We start from the raw sequence: 15,007 nt of genomic DNA on the forward strand, positions 1-15,007 counted from the left end.
TATAAACCTTGTTTTAAGGTGTAACTTCAATTGGATTGCAAGGATCACAATAAGATTTGCTAAAAATTCATACTAAGAGTAGTACTAAATAATCGTTTCTCACTTATAAAATCTTAACGCTTATTAGAATATGCTTTTATGCAAGCTTTTCATACAACCTGTAGTTATTTATTTTTGTATCATTCTCAAAACCTTTTCTATTTTTTTTTATTTTAACAAATTTACAGTGTATTATAAAAATATTTGTTCATTTGTTGTTTGTTCAAAATTGAAATTAAGTTACTTTTGCTATTTTTATTAAACAGGGAATAATAAGTTATTTTCTTTCAATCTTATCTGAAAAAGGTGTGCCCCTTATTTGGAATTACAGGGGCATAACGGGCATAACTCTCCTGTTTTGTAGGATTTAGAAGGTAAAATCGTAAAAGTTTCGATGTTTATTATAGTCTTTAGATAAATTTATATGATTTCTTTTACAACAAATCAAATCTAATTAAGAAATTTCATTCATTCAAATCAACAATAATTATAACAGGAACGAAAGACATATCGACCACTCAGAATATAATACGACTAACTCGCGAATGGCCAACTTTACAGGAGAGTGATTTAAAGCTGAGATTTTACATGCTGATCATAGGATTTTTAAGTATCGGAACCGATATAACTTTGGGAATAATTAACTTTTCGGTATAATATTCACAGGGAAGGTAGAGGGTGCCACGGAGTACCCGAAAAGCGAAAAAAACGAATTTTGCAAAAAATCGAGTTAGTCGCATTATATTCTGAGTGATCGTATTATTGTATAAATTTCCTTTGGAATCGATTGCGTCCAAAACCGGAAATCTTTGATTTTTCTAAATAAAAACCAATAGATCTGTGATGCTTTCCAATATATTAAATAAACTGTTTCAATGCTCTAATTTGGAAATTAGAAATTCTAGTCTTAGTCTTCTAAAAAGGGCGTGACTTAAAATCATGTAGGGGAAAGCACTCTATTCGTACGTTCATGCCTTCAAATATAGTGAATTTCTTTAAGTTTTCGTAAAAGATTTGCACATTTCTATTAAACATTATTTAGCTTATTATAAATTAATGATAATTATGTGTACGTCTCTTAGGAAAAATAAAAGAAATTCACATTATTCGAAGGTCTGAACGTTCGAAGGCAGGGTACTTTCCCCTAAAGGTGGAGAATATTTAAAAATCAAATAGTCGTAAAACACCTTATCATCAAACTTTTGCCACTTACCTGTCTTTATTGTGTTAGCACGAATGGACAAAATATTGTTGTTGTACAAAACCACAATTTTCAGCGTAAATTGTTAGTAAGATTAAAAAAGTAATGAGTGAGATGTTTGAATTATTTGATACTGTCTGCAATAAGCTATTTTTTCTATTTTCTCTTCATGAAAAATTGTTTCATTATTATTATTTTTTTAAATAGTTATTTTAGAAAAGAAAATTAACTAAGGAACAAATTGGCAATCATTGTTGGTCTCTTATTTTAAAAGAGATTATTTTAATTATCATTATAATTTAAAAAATCACCAATCCACAGAGGAAAATTTCTCTTTCACTTTCTACAATTTTCCCCTCGTGTAAGTTTGATGATATAGAATTTTCACTATTTTATTAAATACAATTTCTTTTTAATTTTTCTTTTTTTTTAAATATCTGACTTACTTGGAATGTCTCTAATTCAGTTCCATGACATAGAAATCAGACTACTTTCACCCCATATTCCATAATTTCTTCATCTCTGGAAGAATTTAATGCAGTTTATCCTTTATGTTCTGTTAGCTCCACGATAGATCATATCCCTTCCAATTTCTATTTGGTGCCAAATAGACACGTTGATTGTTGTAGAAAAATGACACTATTCCATGGTAACCAGTCCTTGGGACTCCACTCTGCAATTAACAAATCGATATGTATTTTAAAAAAAAACTCCACTGTTTGCAAACACTGTCCCCACTTACTTTAAAATCATCCATCAATCCCAACATTTTTGTTGCCTTCTTGTACTGATCTTTGGTATTGTACTGAATGCGAACGGGTTCCTTCGTCTGGATCATTCTACGTCTCAATTCTTCGAAAGTCACCACAGGACATTCGTAGACATGCTTCAGGAAAGTCGCATCGTAGTTTGTCTACCGAAATATTCAAAATAATCTTCAGTCAAGGAAAAAAGTCCAGAAAACTAATAAAAATCTCACCCTTAACAAATGCGTTAAATTCATCTTGGTGAATGGGACAAATTGCTCACTTAATTTGATGTATTTCAGATGTTTCTCGAAGAACAAACCACTAAAAATAATGATTAATGAAGAACAAATAAATAAAAGTACAAAAAATTAATCAAAGAGTTTTTCGAACGTAAAAGCTTAACCGTGGTATCACACTAGAAAATTTCACATTAAAATTTTAATGTGATTCACATTAATTGTTGCTGATATGTGTTCTAATGTGCAATTTTTATCAAGAGCTTTTAGAAATCGATTCATTTAGCGATAAAAAAGTGGACTCGTGTCACAAAAATTGGTTTAAATAGATTAAAATAGCATAAATACGATTGATAATTAATGAGCAAATTAATGAGAATTGAGCAAATTTATGAGCAAAATTTGCTCATTAAATTTCCATCAGGCACTACTTTATTGCAGTCATTCGGGTAGTTTCTCTGCCACAATTTTCTCACCAATTTATTCGTAACTAAAATCGTACTTTTTCCCTTAAACGGCTGAAATGCTTCAAAAATTAAAACACTCATCTGACAACCCGTGTGCCATAGTGACATTGACATAGCAATGTGTCCTGACTAAATCAGCGATTTCGAGTGGTTCTAGAAGTTTTAATGAGCAACTTTTCACTTTAACTTTAATGTAAAATTTTCTAGTGTGATAACTCCGAAGCCTTTGTTGGTGAAAAAAACATAGCATTTTAATATTTGAAAGAAAGGTGAATTCGTCAAGCCTTAGTAAAATTAAAGCACAATGATTTTAACCAATTAAAACAATTTGAATAGCAAAATGAAGTACAGATTTTAAGTATGCGGAGATAGTTCATTCATTGAATTACTAAGGGCGTATAGCCAGGAGAGCCAGGATTTTATAGTAAAAAAAGGAGGGACTGAAGCAAAAATTTGTCAAATTGATAATTTTAAAATTCAATATTTTGTAAAATCAAAGAGACGCAGACTTCAAATTTTTACCATAGATAGCCTTTATGAAGGTACCGGTCAAAATCCCGAATAGCCAAAATTCCGAAAGCCAAAATCCAAAAAAACCGAAAAGGTCAAAATACTGAACACCAAAATCCTGAATCCAGGCAAAATTCTGAGAAGCCAAAGTCCCGAAAGCCAAGTTCCCGAAAAGCTAAAATCCCGAAATGCCAAAATTCCAAAAGCCAAAATCCTGAATGGGTTCACATCCCAAAAGAAAAAATCCTGAAATCCAAAGCCCTAAAAGTCAAAATTCCGAAAACCAAAATCTAAAAATCCCGAAAAGGTCAAAATGCTGAACACCAAAATCCTGAACCCAGGTAAAATTCTGAGTAGCCAAAGTCCCGTAAGTCAAAATCCCAAAAAACTAAAATACCGAAATGCCAAAATCGTAAAACCCAAAATCCTGAATGGGTTCAAATCCAAAAAGAAAAAATCCTGAAATCCAAAGCCCCAAAAGTTAAAATTTCGGACGAAAAAACCCTGAAAACCAAAATTTCGAAAATCGTAATCCCAAAAGGGTTAAAGACCCAAACGCCAAAATCCAGAAAGCCGAAATTCCGAATGGGTCAAAATCCCGAATGCGTAAATATCTCGAAAGGGTCGAAATCCCGAAAATCAAAATCTCGAAAAGCGAAAATCCCAAATGGTAAAATCCTGAGAAGTCAAAATCTCGAAGTGCCAAATGCCGAAAACCAAGATTTCGAAAACCGAAACGCCAAAATCCCGAAATCGAAAATCCCAAAAGTCAAAATCTCGAAATACCAAAATCCTGAATGGATTCAATTCCTGAAGAAAAAATCCGAAATCCAAAGTCTCAAAAGCCAAAATGTCGGGCGCTAAAATTCTGTAAGCTAAAATTCCAAAAGCCATAAGGCCGAAAAGCCAAAATCTAAAATGCTAAACTCCTGAATGGATCAAAATCCCAAATGGGACAAAATCCCGAATGGGTTAAAATTCCGAAAGCCAAAATTTCGAAAAATCCATAATCTCGTAAGCCAAAATCCCGAAAAAATACAATCTTTATGAATTTGATCTTATTGAAAAATCAATAAAAATCATTATTAGGACGATAAATCTAAAAATATGTAATTTTGGAAAAATATAATTAAAGACTATTCTTTTAGCCACTTCTGCACCGATTTTAATGAATTTGAACAAAGGTACAAAAATGTTTTCTTGGGACTATAATTACTTTTTCTTAAACGAAATTCCAATTAACCTTGAGAATAATGTCCTAAAGAAAATTTCATAAATTAAGAAAGGCTTTAGATTTAACTTTAAAATCGGTATGAATCCTAGTTTAATCCGATCTCAATGATTTTATGTGGTTCGGGTAGCGGATAAACTACCGAATTATTTTTTAAAGGCAAGAATGTTAACTTTCATTATAAACATAAAAGATCAAAGTTTCATTTTTTTTTTTAAATTTCCTTTGAAAGTTTTCCGCGAGCTTTCTGTTTCTGATTCTCCATCCACCCATCAATTTTTATGATCTCAAACTATTTGGAAAGACAAGAATATTCCCACAAAATATTCTCTAAAACATTTCCCCATCGGATTTTCTTGGTGGAAATTGGAAATTATTGATAAAGAAAAATCCCCCTTAAGACTCCCCTTTGAGTTTAAATAGTAATAGTTTAAAGTAGATAAATTGGTACAATAACAAAAGAGCTAAAAATATTAACATGAATTGTTCCAAGCCTTTGTAAATACTCTTTATCAGTTCTTTTCAATTCTTGAGAAATATTTTCAGTGTTTATTCGATGATTATGTTTATTTGACAAAACTGAGTGGTTGTTCAATGTTTTTCAGAAGTTTCAGAGTATGTACTGTACGAATTCATTTAGTACGTGGTTAAAATCACTTTTCTCTGAATGAAGGAGGAAAATTCACATGAACCATATGCTACACAAGAAACCATAAAAAAAACTAAATAAAAACCATTTAAAGATTAATGGGGAACGTTTTTCTGAATGAAATATAATTAGTTTGCAAATACTCTTGAATTAAGCGCAACAATAAAATTTTATTTTGTTATTTCTGTTCTTTAAGTTTTTCTCGTGAAATTTAAACAACAAAATGATTCATTGTAATAATGATAGCCGGAAGGAGCTTTTCCATATTGTGCATTAATTAACCAGTTTTATGGATCACACTTATTATTATGTGTGGAAAATTTAACAATTCAACATCAAAATTACTGGAATCATTTAGTTTAACCAGAAAAAACTGGCTTTGCGTCAATCAAGTTTATTTTGATCGCACTGTAGCCGGTTTTAGGAAAACAATCACGCACATTATTGACAAAATAGATAGACAAATCATGTACAAATTGGGGAAATTGGTGTAGGCTTAATTAAATGTCTTCTTTTAATAGAAACATGAGAAACATAAATAAACATTTTGTGAACCTTTCACGTATCTCATTAATAAAGGTTTCAGGTTTCTTATTTCTCAGGAAAATTTTTGAAGGCTCTGTTTAAAAGAAATTTTTTAAATTTCTAGAGCTAATATGAAAACTCTAAGTTTTTTTGCTGATAGAGCAAAATATTTGTAATGATTTTTCGAGATTCGAGGAACCCTCTCAAAGTTTTAAAGTGCAATTTTCTTCTTAAAAAAAAAAGAACATTTTATAAAATTTATTGAGATACTCCAAATCTTTCAGGTTTTTCTAAATCCAACAATTTTTTTTTTAAATAATAATAATCGTTTTAAAGTTTGCCGGGCTATGTGATTTTTTTGATAGATTTTTTTCGGAATATTTCTTGGACTTTGATATAATTCTTTGCATTATGGTTTAGGATACGCGAAGTTTTACTCGTTTTCCTGGCCTTGCGAAACATTTCTCGAGGTGTTTTTGCAAAACTTCATTCAAAATTTCTCTGATTTCATGAAATATTTCACTGTATTTATTAGTTTTTTTTTTAAGTTTTAAAAAAAAAAAAAAAAAAACTTGAAGATGACTAAAGGTTTTTCGAGATTCGTGAAGTTTTTTTTAAGGTTTTGTCCGTTTTCGAAATATTTCTCAACATTTTTCGGATTTATCGAACCCTTACACAAAGATTCTCCATTTTTTTATCTTAATGTTTCTGATGTTTCGACATACAGATTTCCTAACTTTTTCGAAAACAAACTCTCAAGATTTTTGAGGTTCCACGAAGCTTTACTCAAGGTTTCTCTGCTTTTTCGAGACATTCATTACGATTTCTCGAGGGATTACGAGGGTTTGCGAAGTTCCCAAAGTTTTTTTTACTCTTTGAAACAATAATCAAAGCTTTTAGGTTTTACAAAGCCTTACTAAATGTTTTCAGGCATTTACGAATATTCCTCAAAGTTCTTAACTTTTGTAAGGCCTTTTTTTCTTGTTGTTCTTTATTTTATTTTTTACGGCTGTCGGACTAAAACGAGATCCATATAGCCATAGGCCTTTTTCAAGAATTCTCTGGTTTATGAAACATTTTTTTTACCGTTTTTCAGGTTTCGCGAAGCCAATCTTAAGCTTTGTCAGCGTTTTCAAAACATTTTATACGATTTCTCAGGGTGTGCGATGTTTTTTTTAAGGTTTCTCGGCTTTTTTGAAACATTCATTACGATTTCTCAGGGTTTGCGAAGCCTTTCCTAAAGTTTCTTTGCTATTTGAAAGAATACTCAAGGCTTTTCAGGTTTTGCACAGCCTTATTCAACGTTTCTTGGCTTTCATGAAATATTCCTAAATGTTTTTCACGTTTTCCGAAGGCTTTCTCAAAATTTCTAAGTTTTGGTGAAACGTTTATTACCGTTTCTCATGTTTTACAAAGCCTTACTCAAGGTTACTCTGTTTTTCCGAAACATTCGTTACGGTTTCCCAGGTTTTGCGAAGCTCTAAAGATTTTTCTGATTTCTCGAAACATTTTTAATGGTTTCTTGGGTTTCTTGGGTTTCGCGAAGCCTTTTTTTAGGTTTATTCGCTTTTTTGAAACTTTTTTCACAGTTTCTCAGGGTTTGCGAGGCTAGGCTTAAGATTTCTCTGATTTTTTGAAACATTCCTAAAGAGGCTTTTCGGACTTTGTGAAACCTTACTCAAAAGGTATTCTTGGTTTTTCAAAACATTTATTACTACTTCTGAAGTTTGGCATAAGATTCTATTCAAGGATTCTCAGCTTTTTCGAAATACTCCTTAATGTTTTTCAGGTTCTATGGAGCCTTTCTTCAAGTTTCTCAGTTTTTTTTTTTAGATATTTTTCAAGATTTCTTTGCTTTTCCGAAAGATGTATTACGATATCTCGTGTTTTGCGAAGCCTTTTTAAGAGTTTCTCTGATTTTCGCAACGTTTTTTACGGTTTCTCAGATTTCGCGAAGCTTTTCTTAAGGTTGCTATGATTTTTCTTTTATAAAACATTCATTGAAGTTTTTCAAGTTTTGTGAAGCCCTTCTCAAGATTTCTATGCTTTTCTGAAACATTTATAATGGTTTCTCACTCAGATTTTACAAAGCCCTTCTCAAGGTTTCTCTGTTTTATTGAAACATTCAGGTTTTACGAAGATTTTCTCAAGATATTTCAGCTTTTTCGAACATTTATTGCGGTATCTGAGGTTTTGCGAGTCCTTATTTAAGTTTTCCCTGCTCTTCTGAGTCATTTATCACGGTTTCTTAGGTTTCGCGAAGCCTTATTCAAAGATTCTCGGATTTTCGAAATATTCCTCAAGGTTTTTCCGGTTTTAGGAAAACCTTTCTAAAGATTTCTTTGCTTTTTCGAAATATTTCCTAAGATAGGTTTTGCAAAGCCTTATGCCCTAGACACACTTACGACTTAAGCCGAGAGGCGACTTAGTGGAAAATGATGGAAATGAAGTCTAACCATTATTTCGAATATAATTACGCTAAGCCATCTTTCGGCTTATCCTCAGGTCTGTCAAGGCCCTTACTTAAAGTTTTTCCAGTTTTACAAGGCCTTTTTCAAGATTTCTTTGTTTTTCCGGAACACTTATCACGATTTATCAGGTTTTGCGAACCCTTACGGTTTCTCTGCTTTATCGAAATATTCCTTAAAATTTTTCAGGCTTTACGAAATCTTTTCTCATGGTTCTTTGTTTCTCCGAAACATTTTTCACGGTTCCTCAAGTTTTGCAAAGCCTTTTTCAGGGTTTCTCTGATTTTTCGAAACATGTGTTACGGTTTCTCAGGCTTTTCGATGTTTTACTGTGATTTCACAAAATGTTTCAAATATTTCTCCAAAAAAAATTAAGTTACTCAAATGATTTGAGTACTCCTAAAGCCTTATTCAACGTTTTTCTGGATTTGCAAGGATTTTCGAAGCATTATTAGATTTTCTAACATTCCGTGAAGGTTTCTCGAGTAATTCAGAACCTTCTAAAGATTTTTTCATCTTAACTTTCGACTCATTCAAAGTTTTTCGAGTATCGTAAGCCTTATAAAAATTTGATGAGTCTCTCGAAATGTTCTTTGATAATTGCAAAAACAAATTTTCCGTATGAATCACCGCCTGTTAATTGAAATCCAGTGAAATTAACATTGATAATCACATGCTAAAAAATTAACCAATGTTCAAATTGACCCCGTTAAGTTCGCTTTGTTAAGTAATTTTTTGCACAAATTATGTTGATAAATGAATTGTTGAAGCGTGAATATACATTTTCAATTAATTAAAACAAAGCACAATGAATAATAATGTTGCACGGCAATGCGGTAGAAAATGAGATAAAACCATTTTGCAAAGTAATTTCTTGCGAGAACCTCTTTTGTATTTATATACAAACATGAATAAATATTTGTAATGAATATGTAAAGCTTTCACTATTATTTTTTTCTCTCGTTTTAGCTAAGATTCTTTTATTTTTTTGTACTCACTTTGATACGCCAATCTTTCCAAAAGTTCTCGTTCTCGATATCTCAGGCCTAATGCAGGATCTTTCTTTTCTCTGTTCTGGATGTCGAATCCAATCGTCCCAGAATCTATTGATTGAATTATTTTTATTTTGTGCGAGGCTTAGCAATAAAAGAGTCTTTTCAGTGTAATTGTTTACTTACGCTTTAGGCCATTTAACAGATAATTCCGCCCACAATTCCTTCGAGAGCATCCATCCTAGTCCAGGAAAGAAGTCCGTTCGATAGAGCAATGACGCAGCCGCTTCGTCAATTAATCCCACCTTTCCATTATCATTCCACGCTGACACGCACCTGTATCAACATATTGAACAATTAGATATTTCCCGCCATTGTCTTTCCCCAAATAGACTGCGGCAAATGGGTCACTGAGCACCATGCCACGTGCCAGAAGCCACGAGATAAGAATACCCACCAGAGGGAAGAGTCGTTTTTCAGCAGCGGATACGTGGCCAGGAAATATTCATAGAAATCCGGAGCCACATTGAGATCATCCTCCACGATGATGACATAGTCGTAGCCACGGGAGAAGACAGTATTGAGAGCCCAACCGTAATGCCGGGCTATCTTGTAGTACCCCTTAAACTTTTTATCTTTCGGCGGAACAATAATGTCCGATTGATCTGGCTGAGAAATTAGTGACACTTGCTCTTTGTACGAAAGAATCACATCCCTCGTTGGATTATCATCGCAATCCTGCAAATGCCACATTAAGTAAACCCAAAATGTCTTTAAAAAAAAGTGATTGGCAGCACGAGAAATATCGCATGGAAAATCAATTAGGACAAGTGAAGAAATATGATAAGGTTGGAGGAAAAGTCTACACTTATTTGAGCAATTTGATATGAAGCACATATACATTTCTGAAGGTGTCGTTTTTTTTTTATATCACAGCTTCTAAAATGATGTTCTTCCTAGCCTTGAATTAGCGATAAACACAGATATTCCCCCTCATATTGCTGCTACACGCATTCATAAACATACCAGTACAATATTTGAGAAAAATTGCAGAGAAAAACGATTTAATGAAAGTCACAGGAAATTGTACTGCTCCCACAGTACATGACCCATCAAATACATTTTTTTTTAAAGCGTTCAAATTCACTCCAAGCATGACTATTGCTTTATTCATTAAGTATTTGTATTTATTTACCGAATAAATTCAATTTAGATGTTAATTATGAAAATGATTACTTTTTTAAGGAATTTTTCAGATGCTTCAAATCATATTCAGTTTATTTGACCACCGCTAGTGGGAGCTTAAAGCAAATAAACTGCTAGAATTCTAATAAGAAATTCATAAAAATATATCTTAAGTACTTTTTATAAATAAAAACATTTTCAGAAAAGAATGTAAAATATTAAATATATAAAGAGAACATTTCAAGAATTTTTAAGGGCTATAACGCTATAAGGATAGGGGGATCAGTGAACTTTTGGATGGTTTACTCGAGTGTCGATTTGCTGATTTTTTCCAAAAATTATGCCGATTTCATACCGAACTCATGCCCATCTTCCGATTTCTGGTAAAATTATATCGACCCGTCGCACAGTCTGGAAGAATACCCAAAAACCTGGCAAAAAATCGAAATTTTTTTTTTCAAATTTTTGAAATCTAATATCGCCAAATAATTGTTGACTAGTATCCTCACTAAACCTTATACCCAGATTTTTTTTTCTTTAAAGTTAAGGTACCTTGAAATAATACGTCAAAGTTGGCCTTGCATTGCGATTTGGTTGATTTTATATGAAAAAATGACATAAATTTGAACCAAAGAAACAGTAAAGAGGCCCGCGAGGTCCCGATCTATAACCAATTTCTATTTATTCTAGAGGTCCTGCTCTGTCAAAAACCATCGAGAAACCTTGCTACTTTAGTGCGATTTGGCTATAATGCATTGAAGTTGTTGAAAATTTACTTTTAAGTATATTGCATGAGATCACATGTTTATGTTAGTAAAAGGGGTCTAAAGTTTTTAATGATGTATCTCAGCTCCTGATCAAGATTTCTAGGACAAATTAACTATTATTAAATGTTACTGCAATTTCATCCCTAACGTACGTCTCTCCTTTTCCTTCAGAAATTACTCTTTTTGGAATATTTCAAGAAATAAAGCATTTTCATTTTTTACATGTTTTATAGTGTCCTAGTGAACATTTCGACCTTAGACACTTGTGACTGAAAAAATCGCCATCTTGAATGATACAATGTCAAAATTTAATCACTCTAGAGCGCCTATTTCTCAACAGATTTGATCAAATTTTTATTTTGTGGAAAGGTCTTGAAATTTCTAACCTGTATACATAGGTCCTAATTGATTACACATTTATAAAGTAGCAATAATTGACGTGTTTCGTTTAAATTTTGTTTTTTGGCAAAGTATCAGAACCGTCAAGACAGTCCAAAGTGCTCAATGTTTTTTTTTATTTAATTTACATAAATAAATTTATGTTCTTCTTCTATGAACACTTCTTCTCAGTACCCATTTATACATTTAGGTCTCATTCTTTGGACACTTACAACTAATAGAAAATCACAATGTTTGCAGCTTCCTCTTATACATAAAATACATAATAAATTAAAAAAAATCTTCTTCAGATTGGGTTATAGAGATATTTTTTTTAAGTCGCTTGTAACATTTTAAGAATTCAATTCTATAGCTATTATGAAATTAAAAAAAGTTATAAGACTGAATAATATTATTTTAATAAAATAAAATTGTTAAAAAGTGAGTTTTCCTTCTGTATTACAAGTGTGGAGCTATTATATAAAACTTGATTTATCATAAATAACGAGGTTTTTGTACTGATAAAATTAGTACTGATCTGCCGATTTAGAGATCCAAATTGGCACTATTTTGCCGATCACCGCTCACGGTCTACTCTAAAAGCCACTTTTTCACATCTTGATTTGGACAGGGGTAGTTTGGATTTCAAGGCTTTGGAATCAAGCCACTACATAATCCTGAATGGCATTAACGGCTCTAGCACACCTTTTAGATCAGGAAAATTCCATGTAATCGAAATTCTCATCCCTTTCTTTCTTAAAAACTTAGCGTACTTCTATCATGCTCTCGCAGATTCTTCTTCTTCTTTTGAATGTCATAACAAATTTAATTTACAGTAGAGCCTCGCTATAGTCCATATTTGGTTCCAGATTTGACACTTGGGTCGCACTAAGTCCATGCCATTTTTTAAAATTATCAACGATTTTTAGTATTGAAATTGCTCGACGGCTTCCACTTTCTTTGCGATTGTGCTACTTGTACTCGCTCTCTTCATTATGGATCACAATTATCCCAACTACACTCAATTAAGATTGCCAAAAATATTAAAATAATTATGCCAACATCGCATGTCGCGTACTAAAAAACATAACCTAACTTAAAATCAGTGTTTTGAAATCAACGGTCGATAAATTGTGGACTATAGAGCGATGGCCTATAGCGAGACTCTACTGTAGTTTTTACTTTGTAATAATTTCTAATTTACTTTTGAGGTAAAGCACGGAAATGTTTTGAAGAATTAGTTATTAAGTTATTTAACTAAGTTAATTACTTATCGGGCATGAACTAGTTCATTACCGGTTCCTAACCTAATGGATACTGTTCAAGTTTATCAGGAATTCCAAGAACTTTCCAACGAGCCCAAACATAAACCCCAGGCCTTTTAACATGTGACCTTAAAATCCGGTATTAAGAATGAATAATTCGACATTAAAAAAAAAGAAAAAAAACATGGTTTTTGTTTTTAAAGGGGAGTGGAGGAGTGAGGAAATTTGAGAGGTATGTTAACGATCCTTGGGTTGACTTATAGAAGGGCTCTCTAAAAGTCCCAAGTCTATATCAATGCAGTGGTGATCAAACGAACTTATAATGTACGAAAGAAATACAATAAACCAATGTGTTGAGAAAATAATTGTTTTTCTTTGCACTAATAAAAAAACTACAAAAATGAGCTTCTAGCACAAACGATTGCAATTCACTTTTAAAATTTTGAAACTTTAAAACTAGGGTAAGAGGTGGTATTTCTGGACAAGGTGCTTTTCGGGACATAATATGGGTATCACTTTTTACAAGATCTTCAGTGTGGTCAATTTTGCAGATGTCAACACAGTGTTTAGATTTTTTAAAAGCGAAATTTAAATAACATTTTTATGAAAGAGTGAAGTTTAGAACTTCTACTTAAAGGTAAGTTATCAGGCTCGGTGAAATTTATTTGCATAATAACGACTTTTGTCTGTGCCGAAATACCCAACTGTCCCGAAATATACCACTCTTACTTCTTTCCTTTTTTTTTGCTATTTTGTATAAAAAAAACTTAATGCATTTTACAACATTTTCCGATAAGAATCTTATTCCGGATAGCAAGGAACACAAATATCTCTATCAACAAAGAAAAAAATTATTTGAGAAGTCGTTAAGCTGTTTGAAACTTGAAAGTGCTAGTGTCCCAAAATACCACACGTTACCCTAAATTGAAATTTATCAAAATAAATTGAAAAAAAGCAATACTAAGATTTTTCTTTGCTTGCAATTTTCTGCCCATGAACTGTATTCACTTTTTCTCTCTGCTGAAACATTTGTGCAGATCGCAGAGGGATAAGGAAAATGAGCTTGGAAGCTCATTATCGTCCGACAATATTCATCAGAGCAAGAGAATATGTGAATGTATTCCAGCCCGCCCCCTTTTCCCGGGTCGTTGCTCAGAGAGGGATAGGAAGTCCGGAGACATGATTTACCTGTGACACGATGATGGGGAATTGCTTCTTGTTGGGACGGTATTGGATGAGGTTATCGAGGCAGTTGCTGATGGAGATCCGATTGCAGGCAAACACAATAATCGGAATGACTGGACCAGTGAATGGTGGGGAATTATCAACAGTTTCCAGTGAGATCTCTCGAACTCCGTCTGCTGCCTTTGTGGAGGCTAGAGTTGTGGGATGTTCAACGCGAGATTCAAGTAGCACCAGGAGTTTGGCCACCAACTTCTGATATGCGTCACTCTGCCGGTCTACGGACTTTTCCAGGAGATTGAGCTTCTCCAAGAATTCGGCATAGAGTGGATCTTCGGAATTGGTGGATCGGAGTCCCGGTGTATCTGGGCGCCAGAACACGATATACGTGACAATGACCCAGATGGATACGAAGGTCACAACTAGGAATTGCTGGATGAGGCGCATTTTAGCAGCCCAAACATCCGGAAGCCTGAATCCGCCGTAATTTCCCTGCGTTTCTCACTCTACGTCGCGTTAGCATTGTCCCTCGCGACCGGCTCTACCTCTACTGCCACTGACACATACCTTTTCACGCGACTTTCACACCGATTTTCACGATTTTTCTCAACAACACTGAAGACTGGGGGAATTTTTTTTTACACTGCCACTCGGCTGTCATGTGGCAAAAATTGACGTGTACCTGCGCGATACAGCACAGCAGAGCAGATATTTTTTTTATTTTATCAGCTGCTCACTCGATGCCGCTAGGGAGAATTTTAAATTTGAATTTTTCAGTTGAAACTCTTAAAAATAAGAGGTGGATTTAAGGCAGATAAGTTGTCTACACATTATAAGAAATTTCTAACAAAAATGAGCCTTAAGAAGTGTTCTTCAAGAAAATTGCCTACACATTGGTGAGAATTTTTGACAAAAAGATGGATTTTTAAGAAAATTTGTCTAATATGTGTAGACAAATTTCTTCAAAAATCATATCCAATTGAAGGTAATTTCCATCAAAATTTTTTGAAAGAAATTACCCGCTACACATTGGAATAAAATTCATATCAAAGTCATTCTTGACAGAATTCTTGAAGGAAACCATCACGATTCAAGATTGTTTTTCACGAAAATTTGTTATTTTCTGCTGGAAAAAGTGAGAAAAACGTTTCGTGAAGTTCCTT

The 15,007-nt window shown here is 33.1% G+C and overlaps 1 protein-coding gene across 1 annotated transcript; it reads right to left on the bottom strand.

The window, feature by feature from the left end:
* Positions 1-1,366: 1,366 nt before the first annotated feature.
* LOC129804914 (alpha-1,3-mannosyl-glycoprotein 2-beta-N-acetylglucosaminyltransferase) lies at positions 1,367-14,530 on the bottom strand. The gene is made up of 7 exons (XM_055852690.1): positions 13,851-14,530; positions 9,525-9,805; positions 9,254-9,403; positions 9,074-9,178; positions 2,220-2,310; positions 1,983-2,153; positions 1,367-1,913 (listed from the first exon to the last, which is right to left on the bottom strand). The coding sequence occupies exons 1-7, from the start codon at positions 14,289-14,291 to the stop codon at positions 1,800-1,802; spliced, it is 1,353 nt and encodes a 450-aa protein (XP_055708665.1). The 5' UTR covers positions 14,292-14,530; the 3' UTR covers positions 1,367-1,799.
* Positions 14,531-15,007: the final 477 nt, after the last annotated feature.

This window comes from Phlebotomus papatasi, chromosome 2, assembly GCF_024763615.1.
Source record: "Phlebotomus papatasi isolate M1 chromosome 2, Ppap_2.1, whole genome shotgun sequence".
Taxonomy (NCBI): domain Eukaryota; kingdom Metazoa; phylum Arthropoda; class Insecta; order Diptera; family Psychodidae; genus Phlebotomus; species Phlebotomus papatasi.